The 20,730-nt window shown below is 46.4% G+C and overlaps 1 protein-coding gene across 1 annotated transcript in view; it reads right to left on the bottom strand.

The window, feature by feature from the left end:
• PTPN23 (protein tyrosine phosphatase non-receptor type 23) overlaps nt 1-17,666 on the bottom strand; it is a 30,812-nt gene extending 13,146 nt beyond the window's left edge. The window contains exons 1-16 of the mRNA XM_087712358.1: nt 17,466-17,666; nt 15,865-15,939; nt 15,524-15,651; nt 13,223-13,299; nt 12,690-12,739; nt 10,456-10,587; nt 9,802-9,882; nt 8,570-8,701; nt 8,095-8,142; nt 7,619-7,675; nt 5,935-5,993; nt 5,490-5,569; nt 4,815-4,929; nt 3,326-3,391; nt 1,894-2,039; nt 901-1,224 (exon numbers count right to left, since the gene is read on the bottom strand). Of these exons, the coding sequence (XP_087568484.1) occupies nt 901-1,224; nt 1,894-2,039; nt 3,326-3,391; nt 4,815-4,929; nt 5,490-5,569; nt 5,935-5,993; nt 7,619-7,675; nt 8,095-8,142; nt 8,570-8,701; nt 9,802-9,882; nt 10,456-10,587; nt 12,690-12,739; nt 13,223-13,299; nt 15,524-15,651; nt 15,865-15,939; nt 17,466-17,549 (1,654 nt within the window). The 5' untranslated portion in view covers nt 17,550-17,666. The remainder of the gene's footprint in view (nt 1-900; nt 1,225-1,893; nt 2,040-3,325; nt 3,392-4,814; nt 4,930-5,489; nt 5,570-5,934; nt 5,994-7,618; nt 7,676-8,094; nt 8,143-8,569; nt 8,702-9,801; nt 9,883-10,455; nt 10,588-12,689; nt 12,740-13,222; nt 13,300-15,523; nt 15,652-15,864; nt 15,940-17,465) is intronic.
• Between the last annotated feature and the right edge of the window lie 3,064 nt (nt 17,667-20,730).

Below are 20,730 nucleotides of genomic sequence, written 5' to 3' on the forward strand. Positions count from 1 at the left end.
GGGAAAAACCCCTGAATTGGAAAGACGAAGCAGGATGCTGTCGGTTCGTGCACACTCCAACAGCAAAGCCAAAAAAGCAAATTTCATTTTTGGGAAACTGAGGACGGGTGCTCCTCAATGTACGACTTTTCACTTAGTGACGGGCCCAAGGGACAACGACAGAGAAAAAAGGAACCAATGGCCCATTTTCACAATTATGACGAAAGTCCTGTGATCTTACCTAACCCTTAATCCTTAACACTCACCATCTAACCTACCCTAAACTTTAATCCTTAAGACTAAATCCCACTCCAATCCAATCTCTTAACCTTAAAATCCCCATCCCTAATCTTCAACTCTAATTCTAATCCTTAATGCTTAACCCTAATCCCTCACTCCACTCTACTCCTCATTCTTAATCCTCAACTCTAATCCCTCACCCTTAACCCTAACAATCCTTAATCCTTAACCCTCACCCTAACCCCTAATCCTAGCTCCTAACCTTTAACAGTCCCTTAACCTCTAACCCTTAATTCTAATCCTAATCCTTAAATCTCCACCCTCACCACCCTTAACCTTAACCCTAACAATCCTTAAACCTTAACCCTCACCCTAATCCTTAATCCTAGCTCCTAATCTTTAACCTTAGTCCCTTACCCTTAACCTCTCACCTGAACCCTTAATTCTAATCCTAATTTTCAAATCTCAACCCTCACCACCCTAACACCACCCTAATCCTAACAACCTTTAACCCTCACCCTAATCCTTAATCCTGAACCCTAATCCTAACCCTTAACTTTAAACCTTCAAGGTACCCATATCAAATTTTACTCACAGGGCCCTTTGGGGTCCATCTGGGAGGAAGAACCACTTGGGAGGGGGGCAGAATCAAAACGGGGGAAGTGGGGGCTGGATCCTTACCCTCTGAGAGGCTGGGGGAAGGCAGGGTGGCCTTGACTCCCTCCAAGGGCCCGCTGAGGAGCCGGAGGTTGGTGATGTGGAGGTTCATGGCTTTGTGGAGCTCGGTATTGGTGAAGCTGGCCTTCTGGTGGACCTCCAGGTATTTGGCCCACTCCTTGGACACTTCGGCCACCCCACCAGTAGAGGGGACCGCGGGGTCTGGGGGAGATGGATGGGCCTTGCCCAGGGTCTCCCGAAGCTTCTGCTCCTCGCTCTCGTCTTCCTCCAGCAGGTCCTTGATGTCCTTCAGGGAGGCTTCCACATCAGTGAAGACGCCGGAGAGGACTACGGGAGGGCGAGAGGAGAGGAGGAGGAGGGGAACGGAGGAAGGGAAAAAAGAGGGATAGGGATGGTGGAAAAGGAATAGAGAAGGAGAGGGAAGGGAGGGAGGAAGAAAGAAAGAAAAGAATGAATGAAAGAGGAGAAAGAAACGAGAGAAAAGAGAAAGGAGAAACAAAGATGAAAGGAAATGGAAAAAGAAACAGAAAGAAAAAAGGCAAGTAAAAGAAAAAGGAGAGAAAAAGTGAAAAAAGATAGAGAAAAAGATAGGTAAAAGATAGAGAAAGAAAAATAGAAAAAGAAAAAAGGGAAAGAAGAAAAAAGAAAGGAAGAATGAAAGAAAAAGAAAAAAGAAAAAGGGAGAGTAAAGAGAAAGAAAGAAAAAGAAAGAAAAGAGAAAAAGGAGAGGAGGAAGGAAGGAAGGAAAGAAAGAAAAAGGAAGGAAGGAAGGATTAATGGAAGGTGCCAAATGTCCAATCAGCTAGTCCTCAGTTTTCTCTAAGCTTATTTCTTTTCCTCGCCCCCACCTATGTCAGGCCCAGAAGAGCCCACTAGGCCAGAGAAGACAACGAACCCACCAACTGAGCGCCCCCTTTTGGGGAAGAGGAGGTGGGAAGGCAAACCGAAATCCCCCTCCTCACCCCATGGCAGGAATCGTCCTTTGGGACCCCTTACCTTGCATAGATTGGACGAGGTTTTTCACGGTCTCTGGGCGTACGCTGAGCGCTGCGCATTTCTCCATCAAGACGGGCGGGATGTGGTCGTACACCTCCAAATTGTCCACCGTCTCAGGGTCCAGCTGCAGGGAGTCCATGAACTGCCTGCCACGGGACGAAACTCAGTTTAGGACATTTTGGGTGGGCCTTCCTCGACTTATGACTGCCGTTCCATCGCTAAGTGAGATGTTGGTGAGAAGCAACTTTCACCCCTTGACAACAGCATCACTCCCTCTCTCTCTCTCTCTCTCTCTCTCTCTCTCTCTCTCTCTCTCTCTCTCTCTCTCTCTCTCTGTGCTTAAGCAACTCTCTGTGCTCATGAAATGTTAGTTGTGACAGTCGTTAAACGAATCAGGCTCTCCCCCTGACTTGAATCGTTGTAACTGTGAGCCGCTGCCAAGCATCAGGAGTTTGGATCACAGGAAGGTGGGGACACCAGAACAGATATAAGGGCGAAATACGGCCCTTCTCCCTTCTGGACCATTGTAATTTCAAACCGTCACTAAGTGAACCATCGTAACATGAGAACTCTCTCTATGCACCCTCCCGTCAGAAGTCGCTCGAATGTTCTCAGGATACTTTACCCAATTTGTTGGGTTTGCTCAACACACATAGATAGTACTCGACATGACGGTTGTCGAGCCCCCAAATTTCCAAGACAATTCTTAAGTGAATTTTGTCCCGTTTTATGACTTTTCTTGCCACTGTCGTTAAGTGAATTGCTCACAGTTAAATCAGCAGAGGGAGGTCCCCGACTTACAACAGTTTGCATTTAGTGTCTGCTCAAAGTGTCAACGGCATAGGGAAAAAAGCAATTTATGACCATTTTCACACTTACGACATTGGACCATCAAAATTTAGATGCTTAAGATCCCAATTCATATTTACGACGGTCGCAGTGCCTGGGGTCACACAGGGAAGCCAGATTTGCTTAACAACTGGGTAACTCGCTTATCAACCGCAGCGATCTACTTAACAACGGTAGCCAGAAAGCACGTAAAATGGAGCAAAACTCCTTTTTACCAATGTCTCACAGCCCCAGAAATGTTGGCCTCCAGGACGGTCGTAACGTCGAGGACCACCTACATCGAGGTTGTTAACTGAATCGGAGGCTTCCCTCGTCGGAAGGTCACCAAAAGGGGATGGCTTGAGCCCGGGACGCTGCAACCGTCATAAATACAAGTCGGTCATCAAATGTGTGAATTTGGATGATGTGATACAAAGACGCTGTATGGAAAATGGTCCTTTTTTCAGTGCCGTCATAACTTTGAACCGTCACTAAGTGAACAAAAGACTCCCCAGCCAAGAATCCCTCCTCTTCCTTCCCCACTCTGCATCATGGGCTTTGTGATCCCCCATCCCACCCCAACCCGGGATGGAAACATACATACTCGAGAATCTCGTTCTTGGCGTCGATCTTGGCCATGACATCCCTCAACAGCTTGGCTTTCTCCTCGCTGAGGACCAGAAACCGTGTGAAGAAGACGACGAAGATCAATTAGACAGGAGGAGGAAGAAGAAAAAGAATTAGAATTAGAGGAATATAATGAAGAATTAGAAGAATTTAATGAAGTAAAAGAATTAGAACGAAGAATTAGAAATAATCAGAAGTATTTAAAGTAGAAAAAGAAGAATTTAAACAAATTAATGAAAAAAGAATTAAAAGAATTTAATGAATTTAAAAAAATAACGAAGAATTAGAATTAGAATAATTAAGAGGAGGAGGAGGAGGACAATCTTTCCAGATGGAGAAGACAACTTAGCTTCTCCATCATCATCAAGGACGGGCCTCCTTGAGACCTTCCACTGACAAAATCAGAACCCGGAGCTGAGCCAAGATTCTACTGCGCTTCTCAAGCATGGACCTCCCGTCCAGGTGGTCCATCTGTCCCTCCTGAGAAGCTTCTAGAAGCTGATGAAGAATGCAGAAGAGCGGACACTTCTGGAGATCTCTCGGGTGGTACATTCAACGCTGGCCGGTCCTTGGCAGTCTCTGAGCTGGGTGGTTTCATTGCAGAAATCTCAGGATCCAACTAGGAACGTCATCAGTCAAACAAGGTGGTTTCTAGCATTGATGATGTTCCCTAGTTGGGTCATGAAATGTCTCCAAGAAAAGCCCCAAGCTCACAGACCACCAAGGACCCCGTCGTCCTCCTCCCCCTCCTCCCCTTTTCCTTCTCTCCTCTCCTCCTTTTTCTACTCTCCTTCCTCCTCTTCTCCTCCTCCCTTCCTCCTCCTCTCCTTCCATCTCCTCCTGCCCCTCCTCCATCTCCTTCTTCCCCTCCCCTTCCTCAATCCCCCCCCCCTTCCAAACTCCATTCCCTTCTAATACTGATGACATTCCCTAGCTGGGTCACGAGACGTCCACAAGGAAACCAACAGGTTCAGAGAGCACCAAGGACCCTCCCAATTCAACCCCCAGCTATAAATACTCTCTTCCCTTGGTACGTAGAACGCCGCTCTTGCGGAAACTGCAATTGGGCTCCCGATTCGCTTCCATGTCTTAATTCCACCTTTTGGTGATCACCTCAACGGCCTTGGAGACAACCGACCCCGATAGGAGTTAACTGTCATGGTCAAGAGCCAAGGTGGCGCAGTGGTTAAATGCAGCACTGCAGGCTACTGCTAGATCAGCAGGTCAGCGGTTCAAATCTCACTGGCTCAGGGTTGACTCAGCCTTCCATCCTTCCGAGGTGGGTAAAATGAGGACCCGGATTGTTGTTGGGGGCAATATGCTGACTCTCTGTAAACCGCTTAGAGAGGCCTGAAAGGCCTATGGAGCGGTATATAAGTCTACTGCTATTGCTATTGCTATTGCTATTGCTCCCAGCCTTGACCCATAGAAAGGGGGTTCCGCTCTGGTCCGCTTCACCTGCCTACCTGTACAGCGAGGAGGCTTCATGGGCAGCCATTGGCACCAGTTTGGCGAAAATGTCAGGGCCAGTTACAGCCGGATCGGTGGGGTTGACAGGGAGCGCTTTCACCAACGAGGCCCCTGGCGGGAAGGAATGGCAATGACAGGGATTACCCATAAGCCCCCACTCCCACCCGAGACCCCCGTTAAAAGTGGGGAGGGGTCAGCCTGCGAACCAGCCCTGAATTCCACCCATCTTAAAGAAGGATTCTGGGCTTCTCTCAGAAGAGAGAAGGAGAGTTGAAAGGAAGGAGGGAAGGAGGGAGGAAAGGAGGGAGATTAAGAGAAAAGGAAGGAGGAGGGAAAGAGGCAGGGAAGGAGGGAAGGTATGTGTGAAGGAGGGGGGGATCGAGGGAGGGAAAGGAGGGGGAAGGAAAGGAGAAAAGGAGAAAAGAAAGGAGGGAAGGCAGGGGAGAAGGAAGTAAGGGGGGAGGGAAGAAAAGAGGGAGGGAAAGATACCTAACCTTTGATGTTTATAATGATTTGATAGTATGGGAATATCTCGAAATGTAGTTGTATTGTTTGTTACAAGTTATGGATGTTGTATTTTCTTTTTACCAATAAAATCTTTAAAAAAAAAGAAAAAGAAGGATTCTGGGAGCTGAAGTCCCCCCCTCTTAAAGCAACCCACCCCCCACTACCTTTAATAGACTGCAAGGTATCCAGCGCGGGGACGGCCTCGTGGTAGATAAAGTCGTTATCTTTTTTGGATGAATTATACCTAAGGAGGAAGAAGAGGTCACCCTTTCTTGCCACCGTTGTTAAGTGAACCACTGCCTTTGAAAAACGAACCAGTGAATCTGGCTTCAGAAGGTTGCAAAAGGGGATCATCCTGACCCCCGGGATACTGTGACCGTCATAAATATGAGTCAGTTACCCAAGCATCAGAATTTCAATCACATAACCACTGGGACGTGGCAAGGGTTGTGAGGAAAACATGCAAAAGTCACTTATTTCAGGGCTGTTGTAACTTTGAACGGTCACTAAACGAAGCTGAGTGCTACCTGTACTTAGAAGGGAGGGGGGTTGCATGGGGGGGAAAGTACAAAAATGGGGTGACCCCCTCCTCTCCCAGCAGCCACTCACTTCCCTCCGATGACATCCATGGTGAATCTCAGAGCCTCCTGAACAGTTTCGGGCTGGCCCTGCAAGAGACGGACGGTTGGAAATGTTTTAAATTCTGCATTTTATTTTATGGATAGGGACAAACTCTCTATACATCTACCTCATCCTATCTGCTGGAGATCTTAACACAACTTTAGTGGTTGATTTCTACAATTGGTGTGTGTGTGTGTGTGTGTGTGTGTACGCGCACACACACACACACACACAAACACATATGTATATATATATATGTGTGTTTGTGTGTGTGTGTTTTTATTTGTGCTGATAAATAAATAAAGGGAGACTAGTATAGATCTATTTCAAGCTATTTAGCTCTCATCAGCTAGCCAGACCCTTACTGGGATTTTATTTATTTATCAGCACAAATAAAAAAAAACCACACAAATATAACAAAGGCAACAGTAAAAAATATGGACTCTTGTGACGAACCGATTGACAGATGATGGAAGCAGTTAGCTTCCTCCCATAATTGGGGCTTACCAGGGGTTGTAAAAATCATATATATATATTTTAAAGTCACAACCCCTGGTATGCCCAAATATGGGAGGAAGGTCACACTTCCACTCTCTGTCTTCGGCTCGTCACAAGAGACCATCCAGACAGATTTATTTTATTTATATTTATTTATTTATCAGCATAAATACAACATATATATATATATGTATGTGTGTGTATGTGTATGTGTATGTATATGTATATGTACATATATAGATATATATACATACATACATACACACACATGCACACACACCTATTTTTCTTCACCCCTCACTAGCTCAATTCAAAGATATTCATCAAAGGTAAATTCTAAGATATGCATCAATAGGTCAATTCAGAGCTCTTCCATCACGGATAAACCCAAAGACATTTATCCTAGACGTTTATTACAGATCAATTGAGAGATATCCGCAAATTAATAAATCCAAAGATATTTATCTCTCTGCCAACGCTTTGTTACCCAGCTAGGTAACATCTTTAGCACTGATGGTGTCACCTAATTGGGTACTAAAACGTCTGCAAGAGCCGAGGTGGCGCAGTGGTTAGAGTGCAGCACTGCAGGCTACTTCAGCTGACTGCAGTTCAGCGGTTCTAATCTCACCGGCTCAAGGTTGACTCAGCCTTCCATCCTTCCAAGGTGGGTGAAATGAGGACCCGGATTGTTGTTGGGGGCGATATGCTGACTCTGTAAACCGCTTAGAGAGGGCTGAAAGCCCTATGAAGCGGTATATAAGTCTAGCTGCTATTGCTATTGCAAGAAAACCACTGCAAGTTCAGAGAGCCCCAAGCACCCCACAATCTTTTTTCTCCTCCTCTCCACAAGCCCCTCTCCCTTCTGGCCTGTGTCATCTTTCCTCCTCCCCCTCCTCTTCCTCCGTTCTAACGACTGATGCTGATCCCTACTTGGGTCATGAAATGTCCGCAAAGAAACCGCAAGGAGATTCCTGGGGGAGGCCAAAGAACCCCATCCTCCCATGGAGCTCCATTTATTCCCTCATAATTAAATTGATCATCCGATCGTTCAGAATGAAGCAGCTCAATTTTAAAGCCCCAAATTTTGACATTACACCCAAACACACAAATACACACCAGGCAGAAAGTGGGGTGAAGGGAGGGAGGGCGCGAGGAAGAAGGAAGGAAGCCTTACCTTGGCCAATCGGATGGCTTCGTTGAGTTTATCCAAGGCGCTCTGGAAGTAGGTGACCTGCAAAGGGATCAGGGATTCGATCAGCTGGTTTTTTCCAAACCAGGTTTGTTTTTTCAAACCAGGTTTTTTTTTGGGGGGGGGGTCTCTCTGCTCAGGGGGCCTGCTGGAAAAAGAAGATCCAACACCCGCACGGCGGTGGCCTTGGGCGCTATGTTTTTCCAACTGGTCAGGAAGTCCTCGACTTACCACCATCGGGGCCCAATTTCCCGTTGCTGAGCGAGACATGGGTTAAATGAATTTCACCCCTATTCTGTAACTGGTCAGAAAGCCATGATTGACGGTTCCCCACAAGTTTCACGGCAGAGAGGGTTGAAGGACCCACCCACTGGAGCTGTCAATCAAAGCCAGGAGACCCCCCCCCTCCCCATCCACCAGCCCAAGGGATTAGATTTTGGGGAAGGGTCTGGCCAACTTACCCGCTCACCGTACTTCTGCTGCTCCTCTGCCTGTTTTCCCATGTGTAACTGTGGTGGGGGAGCGAGGGAGGATGGAAAAGAGAAAGAGGAAAGGGAGGGAGGAGATAAAACAGGGAGGGAGGGAGGAGGAAAAAGGAAGAAGGGAAGGAAGAGAGAGAGAGAGGAGGGAGGGTTAAAGGAAGCAGAAAAAAAGGAAGGGAAAGAGGGAGGAAGAAAGGAAAAAAGGAAGCAGAAAAAAGAGGAGGAGGAGGAAGGAAAGACGGGGAGGGAGGAAGGATGAAAAAGGGAAGGAGAAAAGGAAGAAAGACATCTTAAGTGCATCCCCAATAACACTGAATTCTGGGAGTTGAAGTCCACCCGCGTCTGAGGTGGGAAAACCCTGCTTTAGAGGTTGCAAAAGTACGAAGCGGTCGGAGGAGATGCAGCCAATGGGGAGTCTCGATGCAAGAGGGTTGTACAAACACTAAATACTCACGTGGGCCACAGCAGCAAAATAATAGATCTTCATCTGCACCAGTTTCTTCCAGTCCTTCTGGATTTTCCCCAGCAGGGAGGCCGTGTCAGAGTTCTCCAAAGCGCGGCAGGCCTCTTTGTAGTAATCCACCACCTTGGGAGAGAGTTCAAATCCTGCTTCAAACATGAAAGACAGCTGAGGGACTCCCAGCCAGTCACCAGGAGACTGGGAATTCCAATCCCGCCTGAGGCAGGAAAGCCAGATGGGTGACTCTGGGCCAGTCCTTCTTTTTCAATCCCTCCCACCTCACAGGGTTGTTGTTGAAAGGAAAACCGGAGGAAGGAGGAGTTAGGCATGTTCTCCTGTTTGACTTATGTATAAAATTACAGTACTAAACATGGAACATATATATAAGTAAAGTAAAAAAACAATAAATAAATAAATAAATAAAATAATATAAGAAAAAATAAAAATATAATCAAAGAAATAAAAGAAAAAAACAATATAAAAATTAATAAATTGAAATAAATTAATAAAAAAAATAAAAAATAAGTAAAATAAAAAATGAAATAAAGATAAAATAAAATGAAAGAAAACAAAAAATAAAATAAAATGGAGAAAAAATGGAGAGCTGTTGCCCCCCGCCTCGAATGGTATGCTACTGCTGTGTGTTTTTTAAATTATGTATTGTTATGTTCCGTCTTTTTTATTTCTTGTCTGTACCCCCATCTCCTGATTTGAATTGTGAGCCGCCCTGAGTCCCCCTTGGGGAAAAGGGCGGCATATAAATGTAATCAAATCAAATCAAATCAATCAAATCAAATCAATCAAATAAAAATGGAATAAAAAATAAGAAAAAATAGAAAAACCAACAATGAAATGAAATAGAAATAAACAATAAAATAGAATAAAATAAAATAATTAAATAAAAATAAAAGAATGAAATTATATAAAATAAATAAAACAATAAATAATAAAGTATAAAATAATAATATAATAACCTATAAAATAACATAATAAATAACATAATAAAATATAAAATTATAAAATATAAAATAATAAAAATTATAAAATAATATAATAAAATATAAAATAATAAAAATATAATAAAGTATAAAATAATAAAGTATACAATAACAAATAAAACTAAACTAAACTAAATTTAAACCAAACCAGATTTGCCCAGTGGGTCGTTTCTTCCCTCCACTTCCAGGGCTGAGAGATGAGGCTTCCAAGGCTCCCCAGAGACTCACCTGGGCACTGATCCTAGCCACCAGGAAGCTCTTCCGGTTGTCCAGCATGGATTTCTCCAGGAGACATTCCTGAGCTTGACCCTTGACAGAAAAGGAGGACACGGCGTTGGGAGTGCACCTGATTCGGACCTGAGATCTAAGGAGCTGCGGGTCATCAGGTCACACCTTCCCCCCCCCCCCAAGCCCCTGGGAGATAAACAGAAGCTCTGGTGTCCTAATCACTTGCACTGGACTGTGTGAATGGCCTTGGGGAAAGAGGGGAAGAGGCTGCCAAGGAAACCATTCAGATAAGCCCTTGATATCCAGCAGGTTCTCACAGGTTCTGGAGAACCGGCAGTGGGAATTTTGAGTAGTTCGGAGAACCGGCAAATACCACCTCCGGCTGGCCCCAGGAGTGGGGAGGGAATGGGGATTTTGCAGTATCCTTCCCCTGCCACGCCCACCAAGCCACGCCCACCCAACCGGTAGTAAAAAAAAAATTGAATTTCACCACTGGCAGGAGCCCTCACTCATTTAACGGCCAGAGGAAGAAACGTAGGAAGGAATGGCCACAATGACTTGGGTGGTTCAAAGTAACAGCAGGAAATTTTATATTCCCATCCGCAAAGCTGATGGAAGATGGGCATCGGAGTCGCGATCCTGACTCTTTCTTACCAGCATGAGGTTAATGTTGAGGTTCAGGATCTGGTGACTCATGTCCACGCTGTAGGAATGGGGGAAGTGGTCCCGAAGGTATGTGAAGGCGCCAGCCGCACACTGGAAATGGGTGCAGGAGACTTTCATGCCCTAAAACACAGACACACACACACACACACAAAAACAAGACGGATTTGGGAGAAGTTATACGTCCGAGGAGGACTCTACGGGCACCAATAAAGGAGAATATTTGTGCAGTCGGGGTTGAAAGGAGGAGTCCTGGGTGCTCTGCAACCTTGGGAGTTTTCTTGCAGATGTCTCCCGACCCAACTAGGGAACTTCATCAGAGTGAGAAGGGAGGGAGGTTTGTGGAGAGGAGGAGGAGGAGGAGGAGGAGGAGGAGGAGGAGGAGGAGGAGGAGGAGGAGGAGGAGGAATACTGAACAGTCCTTAGTGGTCTCTGAGCTTGGTAGTTTTCTTGAGCCATTGCTGAGCCAACTACTGAACATAATCAGTGCTAGAAGCTATGAGGTTCTATCTTCTAGCATTGATGTTATTCCCTAGTTGGGTCATGAAACGTCTGCCAGAGGACCGCCAAGCTCTGAGAGCACCAAGGACCCCACAGAAAGAGAAACCCAGATAAGCAGGGATTAACCCCACATAAACAATCAGACAACAATACCCCAATCAAGGAACTATTAAGGGAACAAGTTGACGCCCACATTCTCATTGCCAGGGTAAGCAATGATATATAAACAGAGATCAACACCCTCCCATCCTTCCAGCACCGATTAAGTTACCTAGCTGGGTCATGAAATGTCTATAAGCAAAGCACCAAGCTCAGAGAGCACCAAGGACCCCACAGTCCTCCTCCCTCCTCCTCCTCCAACATCCTCCCTTCTAGCATTGATGCTGTTCCCTAGTTGGGTCATGAAAGGTCTGCAAGCAAATCACCAGGCTCCAAGAACACCAAAGAAAGAGAAACTCAGATAAGCAGGGATTAATGCCAGACAAAAAATAAATCAGACAATGCCCCAGTCAAAGAACAACCAAGGGGGGGAAAAAACCACATTCTCATCAACACTACTATCATCCCGATTTGTGCATCTTGTTCCATCTTTGATGGTGGGGGGAGAAATTTTAGCCCCCTCAGAGAGGGCCCGCAATCTGGGCATCCTCCTGGATATGCGGCTTAGTTTAGAAGAACACCTGATGGCCATGACCAGGGGGGCCTTTTACCAGGTTCGGCTGGTACGTCAGTTGCGCCCCTTCCTGGATCGGGATGATCTGTGCACAGTCACTCAAGCCCTCATCCTTTGTCGCCTGGACTACTGTAACGCTCTCTACATGGGGCTGCCCTTGAAGAGCACCCGGAGGCTTCAGCTGGTCCAGAATGCGACTGCGTGGGTTGTCATGGGGGCACCTAGGTGCTCCCATGTTACACCCCTTTTAGGCAGCCTGTACTGGTTGCCGGTTGTCTTCTGGGTGCGATTCAAGGTGTTAATTATGATCTTTAAAGCACTCCATGGTTTAGGCCCAGGATACCTGAGAGATGACCTACTGCCACCGGTCGCCTCCCATCTTCCAGTGCGATTCCACAGAGTTGGCCTCCTCAGGGTGCCATCGGCCAGGGAGTGTCAGCTACCGACCCCCAGGGGGAGAGCCTTCTCTGTGGGAGCGCCTTCCCTCTGGAATGAGCTGCCCCCGGAGCTTCGTATAATCCCTGACCTCTGATCCTTCCGACGCGCCCTAAAAAGTTGGCTTTCCCAGCAAGCCAGCCTGGCCTGAACAAAACAAATCAAATTATGGATTACTGTTAATTTTAATCGATTTTTAAAAAAAAATGTTATTGTTAATCCTAATTGGGTTTGTTTGGGATATTCTATTTAATTTTTTAAACTTTGGTAATATGTGTTTTTTTTTTAATGTTGTACACTGCCCTGAGTCCTTGAAAGAAGGGCGGCATATAAATCCAATAAACCAAACCAAACCAAACTACCAGAGCAAGCAACTGTATATAAAGAGAGACCAAACTCCCCCCTGCTTCCTTGTAGCACTGATTATGTTACCTAGTGGGGTCATGAGAGGTCTGCAAGCGAACAACCCAGCTCCAAGAATACCGAGGACTCCACAGAAAGAGAAACTCAGATAAACAGGGATTAAGCCCAAACGATCAAGCAGACAACAGTACCCTAAAACACACACACACAAACCCAAAGCGTCACAAGGGAAGCCACTACGTCGTATCCTTACCTCTTCAGAGACCCGTTTGTCCATGGCTCCCAGCATGGAGTGCAAGGCTCCTGGGAGGGAAGACAAGAGAAACGATCAAAATTGGGTGTCGCTCGGTTGAAGTGGCTGGCATTGCAATTTCATGGTTCGCAGACCGTCCTCGACTAACAACTGTTCATTTAGGGACCATTCAAAGTTACAACAGCACTGGGGAAAAAAGTGATTGATGACAAGTTTTTCACCCCCTCCCCCTCCCTCTTGCTCATTTCAAAAAACCCTCCCCTTCTAGCACTGATGACGTTTCTTAGTTGGGTCATGCATGAAAACAACCCATCTCAGAGAACACCAATTAAACCACTGAATTGAGAAAAACACAGATAAGCAGGAATTAACACCAGACAAATCGTCCAGAACAACAGGTGATTTTAGAGACGGGTGGTGTCACACGCAAGACCAGGGGGGAAAAAGTTTGCAACAATCATGCTTTGGAGACACCAAAACAGCTTGAGGAATCTCCCCTCCTTCGACCCCTAAATTTGGAGGGGCTTCCTTACCCAGATTGTAGAGGACGCAGGCCTGCTCGTATTTGATATCTTCATGAGTAACAGCTTTGCCGGAGAAGATCTCAGTCCTGAAACCAAGACAAAGACGAATCTGTCAATTGCGCCGCAAAAGATTCCAGCCCATGTTTCGTGGCCAGAGAACATACCATCGCCAGTGAGCTAGGTGAAGCCGGAATCGCGTCAGGACTGCGGGATTCGTAATGACACACTGGCAAGAGAAGCAGCAAGCTCAGAGAGCCCCCAAGGACCCCAAAGAATGAGAAACCCAGAGAAGCAGGGATTGACACCAGACAAATAAATCAGGGAGGAAAACAAAATTATGATCAAGGAACTACCAAGGGGGGGAAAAAAATCACATTCCCAGCAATACTGGCAGGGCAACCACTCATACATAAACAAGAAAGCAAACACCACTATCATTGACGATGTTCCCTAGCTGGGTCATAAAACATCCACAAGAAAACCGCCCAGCTGAGGGGGCACCAAAGACCCTTCAGAATGAGGAAATGCAGATAAGCAGGGATAAACACCAGACAAACAAACTGGAGGAAAATAATATTGTGATCAAGGAGCTACAAGTGGGGGGGGGGGGGACAAAAAAACCAACCACAGTCCCACCAACACTTCCAGGACAGGCAACTGCATATAAACAGACAGCAAATTCCCCCACTTCCTTCTAGCATTGATGACGTTAGCCAGCCAGGTCACAAAATGTCTGCAGGAATAGAGAACACCAAGTCCCAGGTCAGAGAACACCAAGGACCCAACAGTTCTTTTTCTCCTCCCTGCAAACCCCACTCCCTGCGAGCACTAAAGAAGTTACTTAGTTGGGTCATGAAACGTCTTTAAGAAAACCACTAAATTCAGAGAGCACTAAGAGCCCCCAGAATCCTTCTCCTCAAACTTAGGATGTTACCTAATTGATCATGAAACGTCTCCAAGAAAAACCACTCAGCTCAGAGAGCACTGAGGAAATCCGGAGCTGCAAATATTGTCTTCCATCAAACTAAATTAGTAAACTGGGTGTCCAGCCAGAGGATTTGGGGAAGAAAATTCAAACATGCCTCGTACTAGGGATAGACAGCTTCACCATCAGACGGATTCGCAACTGGCTGACAAACCGTACTCAACGATTACTCCTTAATGGGTCCAAGTCTACATGGAGGAAAGTAAGCAGTGGGGTACCACAAGGTTCAGTACTCTTCAATATCTTTGTAAACGACTTAGATGAGGGAATAGAAAGAGAACTCACCAAATTTGCAGGTGATACTAAGCTGGTAGGGATAGCTAACACTCTAGATGATAGGCTCAAGATCCAGAGGGATCTCGACAGACTTGAACCCTGGGCCCTAACTAACAAAATGAAGTTCAACATAGAGAAAAGTAAAGTCCTACACTTAGGTAAGAAAAACCAAAAGTCCACATATAAACTGGGTGAAACCAGGCTTAATAGCAGTGACTGTGAGGGGGATCTTGGAGTCTTAGTGGACAACCAGCTAAATAGGAGCCGGCCGTGTGTGGCAGCAGCCCAAAAAGCCACCGCAATCCTAAACTGCATTAAGAGAGGGATGCAATCAAGATCAAGGGAGGTACTGATATTACTCTATAAAGCCCTATTAAGACCACACCTAAAATAATGCAGAGTCTCTAGAAAGAGTGCAGAGAACGGTTACAAGAACTGGGCATGGCTACTCTAGGGAAGAGAAGGACCAGGGGAGACAGGAGAGCATCTTCCAATATTAGAGGGGCTGTCACAGAGAGGAGGGGGGGGGCAAGCTATTTTCCAAAGCACCAGAAGGCCAGACAAGGAACAGTGGGTGGAAACTGACCAAGGAGAGATTCAACCTGGAAATAAGTTGAAATTTTCTGACAGGGAGAACAATCAACTAGGGGAACAGAAGTTGCCTTCTGAAGTTGTTGGGGCTACATCACTGGAGGCTTTCAAGAAGAGACTGGACTGTCATTTGTCAGAAATGGTGTAGGGTCTCCTGCTTGAGGGGGAGTTGACTAGATGACCTACAAGGTCCCCTCCAACTCTGCTATTCTGTACTAGAACGGCATTATCTTCCCCACCTCCTTCTTAAAGCCTCGATTCGTCTTGGTCCAATCCCCTTTTCTTTATTTCTTTGTTCAATTTATATGCTGCCTATCTCGCGAGCGCGCAACTCTAAATGACTTATCATGCAGGAAAAACCATATTATCTTGCCCCGAGACCCCTCCGAGGGATTTATTGGGGGGGGGAAGAATGTGGGAAGGAGCCCCATGCTCCTGTTCCCCCCCGCCTTCCTTACCAAGTGATGGGGACCGACGCCTCTTGTTCGGCACCCATCGGAATTCGGCTCTGGAGGTAGTGAAGTTGGCCCAGGTACTTCCGTAAAATGCTGCATCCTTCGAAATCCCTCGGCACGTTGACAGCGTTCTGCGGAGAAAAATCAGGTTTACAACATCGTCACCAACAAGATGGTTCGTCAAAGCTGGAGGAAGAGATTTTGCGAAGGCCAGACATAGCGGATCACAACATTAAGTTGCGTTGGAGACAAGGGACGTGTCCTACCAAGACTTTCCTGAAATAAGGGGGAGACCCTTTTCCCCATCTGGCACTTCCTGACCTGGCAAAATAGGGGAACCTCACCTGCCGGAGCTGTTCAAGTTTCTTCAGCTCCTCGTTATAATCCTCCGGATTCTCTCCGTAGTTCTTCAGCACAAACTGGCAAGGAATAGAAAAAATAAAAATAAAAATAATTATATATATGTATGTATGTATGAATATATTCATTCTGAAATGGGTGGAGGTCTTTTATATCAACTTCCCTATTGTGTGTGTGTGATATTAAAATATTAATTTTTGAAATGGGTATCAGCTTAATATCAACTTCCCTATTATACACACATATGTATATTATAATTAATATATTAAAATATTAATTCAGAAATTAATTTATGGCAGTCGGAGAATCCTGAGGATCACATGATCTCTTTTTGCGACTGTCCCAACGGGCAAAAGTCAGTGTGGAAGCCAGATTCACTTAACAACTGTGTGAGTAACTGAACTGCAGCGATTCACTTAATGGCTGTGGAAAGAAAGGTTGTAATACGGGGGCAAAACACACTTCACAAATGTCTCATGACAGTAACACTGGCCTCCATTGTGGTCTTAAGTCGAGGACTACCTTTACACCAAGGACCTCCACGCGACGCCCCAATATTAAATTCCAAGGAAAGGATATAGGGTCAAGGACCATGCCTCCCAGACTAGCTGCACCCATCAGGCTGTGGCTGATGGATCTTCTCCCCTTTGGGCATCTCAGGAAAAGGGTGGGGTGGAGGAGGGAATCATGTCCTCATTCCAGGGGGATTGCAGCCCCCCCCAACTCCCCCTAAGACCTCCAAGGCCAGCTGCACCACCCCCTCCCAGGCTGTGGCTGATGGGTCCTATTCCTTTTGAGCATCCAGAAAAAAAGGGGGTGGGGATGGGAAGGGGTCTTTGGCCTTTGCTTCTTCCCTTAAAACCAGACAGCCTACAAGACCAGCTGCAACGCCCCCCCCCCCAGCTGTGGCTGATGGGTCCTCTCCCCTTTGGGCATCCCAGGAAAAGGGTGGGGGAGGGAATCACGCCCTCATTCCAGGGGGATTAAAATCCCCCCCAAACTCCCCCTAAGATCTCCAAGACCAGCTGCACCACCCCCTCTCCCAGGCTGTGGCTGATGGGTCCTTTTCCCTTATGTACTCCTTTGGGAAACCCAGGAAAAAGAGGGGCGGGTGGGTCTGATGCCCTCATTCCTAGGGGGATTCCAGACCCCCTAAAACCAGGAAGGCCTCCAAGGCCATCTTCAACCCCTCCCCTTTCCCAGGCTGTGGCTGATGGGTCCTCTCCCCTTTGGGCACCCCAGGAAAAGGGCGGGGTCCGACAATCTAACCCCTCCCCCAGCTCCTAAACTGCCCCTTGAACCAGAGGGGGGGGGGCTGGGCGACCCCTCCCTTTCCCAGCCCCCACCCTCCTGTGGCCCGCGGGCGCCCGGTTGGCGAAGGAGGCCGGACCCCGAAATCCAAAGCCGCCGTTTATCGTGGGGCGGGGGCGAAGTGCGGAGTGTGTCGGAGGACCCCCAGAAAAGGGCCGAGGGCGTTTGGGAGCGAAAAAAAGAGGGGAAAAAGGGGGATCCTGAGGTAATTATAGCCACCCACACACAGACACACGCCCCGCCCCCCTTCCCCTCAGCGCCGAGCAGGCCTCACCTTCTTGACGGCCGACTGGAAGCTGAACTCGGCGGCTTCCTTGAGATCCAGCCAGATCATGGGCATGCGGGGCACGGCCTCCATCCCGCCGGCCGCCTCCCGGCTCCCCAAACCCGACCTCGCAAGTCGGACAGGCCGAGAAGGCGGCTACGGCAAAACAGGCCTCTCCGGAAACAGCCGAGCGGCGGACGAGTCGGGCCGAAGGAGGAGACACGCCCACGCGCAGGCGCACTCGCCCGCAATGCCCGCCGGGTGGGGTAGTTCCACTGGGAGTGGGAGGGCGCAGGCGCAGTAGGGAGGGTTGAGCTATGAGACAGAAGGAAGGGAAGGGAGGAAAAGAGGGAGAGAAGAAGGGATGGGAATGGGAGGGAGGGAGGAAAAGAGGGACAGAAGAAGGGGAGGAAGGGAATGGGAGGGGAGGAAGAGAAGAAGGGGAGGCGAGGGAGGGAGGGAAAGAAGGAAGGAAAAGAGACAGAAGAAGGGAAGGTAGGGAATGGGAGAGGAGGAAGGAAGGAAGGAAAAGAAGGACAGAAGAAGGGAAGGTAGGGAATGGGAGGGGAGTGAGAGGAGGAAGAGAAGGAGGAAAGAAGGAAAAGAGGGAGACAAGAAGGGAAGGAAGGGAATGGGAGAGGAGGGAGGGAGGAAAGAAAAGAGGGGAGAGAAGAAGGAGAGGGGAGGGAGAGAAGGAGGAAGGAAGGAGTGTAGGAAGAGAGGGAGAGAAAAATGGAAGAGAAGCATGCTTTAAGATGGGCGGACTTCAACTCCCAGAATTCCCCAGCCAACCATTCATTTAGCAATTGATCCAAGAGATGACATCCCCGAAAACAATAACTTACAACAGTCCTCGGCCGGGATTGATTAAATGTTGTTAATATTTGGCTTCATTAGGATTACTAATGAAGATTTGGAATATTGAAGTTATGGTGGAATAATGAGTAATTCTTAAAATATTAAATATTAGTAATTTAGTAGGGGAATAACAAATACATGGCGTAAAGAAAGGTTATCTATGTTTAAATGAATTAATGGGGGAAATGATAATTACAAAGAGAATAGTATTGTTTTTTTAATATAAATTTTTATTTTTATTACACAGACAACACATACACACACACACACAAAACCATCATCACATATAGCATGTCGTTTGGTTACAGGTGTTTTAACATCCATATTCTCGAATAACATTTACCATCACAGATTTTTCATCTAGTATAACTAAATACCTCACTTTCATTGTACAGTATACGTTCAATTACGATTAGTATTATTTTTTTCCAGTAAATCATAATTCCCTTACATTCTTGATTGTCTATTTGATAACAGTATACCTTTATATACTCCCCATCTGAAAGAAAAAAAAATACCAACCATTTATATTTATATATCACTATTTTCAACTATGCATAATTCCACCAATCAACTATCAGGTATACTTATGTTCATTGTTATCCCTGTACCTCATACATTCAAACAGAAATCTTATTCCTTCATTTTTCAGCAAAATATTCTAAATAGTCGCTACATATATATACCAATTTTTAATTATTCCCTTATTAAAATTATTTATCAACAAGATATCATTGTAATATGTTCTTAAGGTTATACATTATATCACCAATCCTCTATCAAGTATACATAAAATCATTTGTTATCCTTATCCTTTTTAAAGCAAAAAATTCTAAAGTATTCAATTCATAGATGTATCAAATAGCAAAACAGGAAGAAGTTATTCAAAAAATAACGGACTGTGCTGAAATGAGTAAATTGACACTTGGAATTAGAGATCAAGAGGATGAGCAATTTTATAAGATATGGTACTTGTTTTACCGGTGGCTGGGGGGAAAAACTTGGAAATGAAAAATGTTTTACTCAGGTTTTAACTGAAGGAGTTAAATGATAACACAATTATGCTGTGAACAAGATTAACAACGATACAATGAAAAAGAGAATAGTATTGTTGAAGTTGGAAGATTAGGATTGCACATAACTTATTTGTATTATTATTATTTTTACCGTTGTTTAAAAAAGATTTGATCCATTTGATCAATACACTGTCCACAAAATATGTATGGTGTGAAAAGAAAACTGCAAATAAAACATGGGTTGTTTTTTTAAAATAAAAAGAACAGTCCTCGCCCTTATGACACTGCACACATCTCCCTGGTCCCATGATCCAATTTCAGACGCCTTGGCAAACCAGCAGGTCTCTTGTTCAGGGTCACTTTCCTGGCCTTGGTGTCCACATGATTCGCTTAACAATTGCTAGGATTTGCTTTGCAACCATGGCTAAACAGCTCATAAAATCAAGCAGCTGCCTTGCTTAGCAATGGAAACCCTGATCCCCATTTTTGCGGTCGTAATTCGAGGTCTCCCTGCGTTTAAAAACTGATTTATTTTTTTCTTTTCTTGCATGGCTGCAGTGACAGGTCACGACCAGCAGGTGGTGGTGCAAGCCTTCTGTTTTGACCCTATCTATAAACAGCGCCCCCTTTCTGTCTCCACAGGTCTCTTCCCTTGCAGAAGAGCAAACCACGTTCTTTTTTTGGGGTGGGGGGGGGCGGGGGGGACTCAACCGCATCCAAAGGGTCTCAAACAAGGTTAGACGAATCTTTTAAGGTTCTGCTTTCAGGTTGTGGTTGTGTATGTCTGTGTGTGTGTGATTGTATGGTTGTGACAGCTCACCTCCGGAAGTTTCGGGTTGCTCCATGGCTGAGGGCCTTTGAGAAGAGATTGGCAGCCCTTTGCCTGGACCGGTAGGGGGGTCTCCTGCTAGAGCAGGGGATTGGACTAGATGACCTCCAAGGTCCCTTCCAACTCCGACATTCTGTGTTCCGTGTATGTTTGCCTGTTCGTTCCGCTTTCTCTCTGCCACAAACGCTTTTCTAGTTTAAGAAAATAGCAGCTTTAGCAATGCCAACACTCTGCAGACTCCCAAGGATGTTATCTAGTTGGGTCACAAAACGTCTCCAATGAAACCACCCACTCGGAGAGCCCCAAGTACTCTGGAATTGTCCTCCTGCTCCTCCTCCTCCTCCTGCTGCCCCTCTTCCTGCTGTTCCTGCTACTCCTTGTGCTGCTGCTTCTCCTCATCCTACTCCTCCTGTTGCTCCTCCTCCTGTTGCTCCTCCCCCTCCTCCTCCCCCTCCTGCTGCTCTTCCTGCTGCTGCTCCTCATGCTGCTCCTCCTCTTCCTGCTCTTCCTCCTCCAGCTCCTCATGCTGCTGCTGCTCCTCCTCCTCCTCCTCCTTGTACTGCTGCCCCCA

This window comes from Thamnophis sirtalis, unplaced genomic scaffold (genome assembly GCF_051295495.1).
Source record: "Thamnophis sirtalis isolate CommonGarterSnake01/CBP01778 unplaced genomic scaffold, rThaSir2_p1.2 scaffold_4, whole genome shotgun sequence".
In the NCBI taxonomy this organism is placed as follows: domain Eukaryota; kingdom Metazoa; phylum Chordata; class Lepidosauria; order Squamata; family Natricidae; genus Thamnophis; species Thamnophis sirtalis.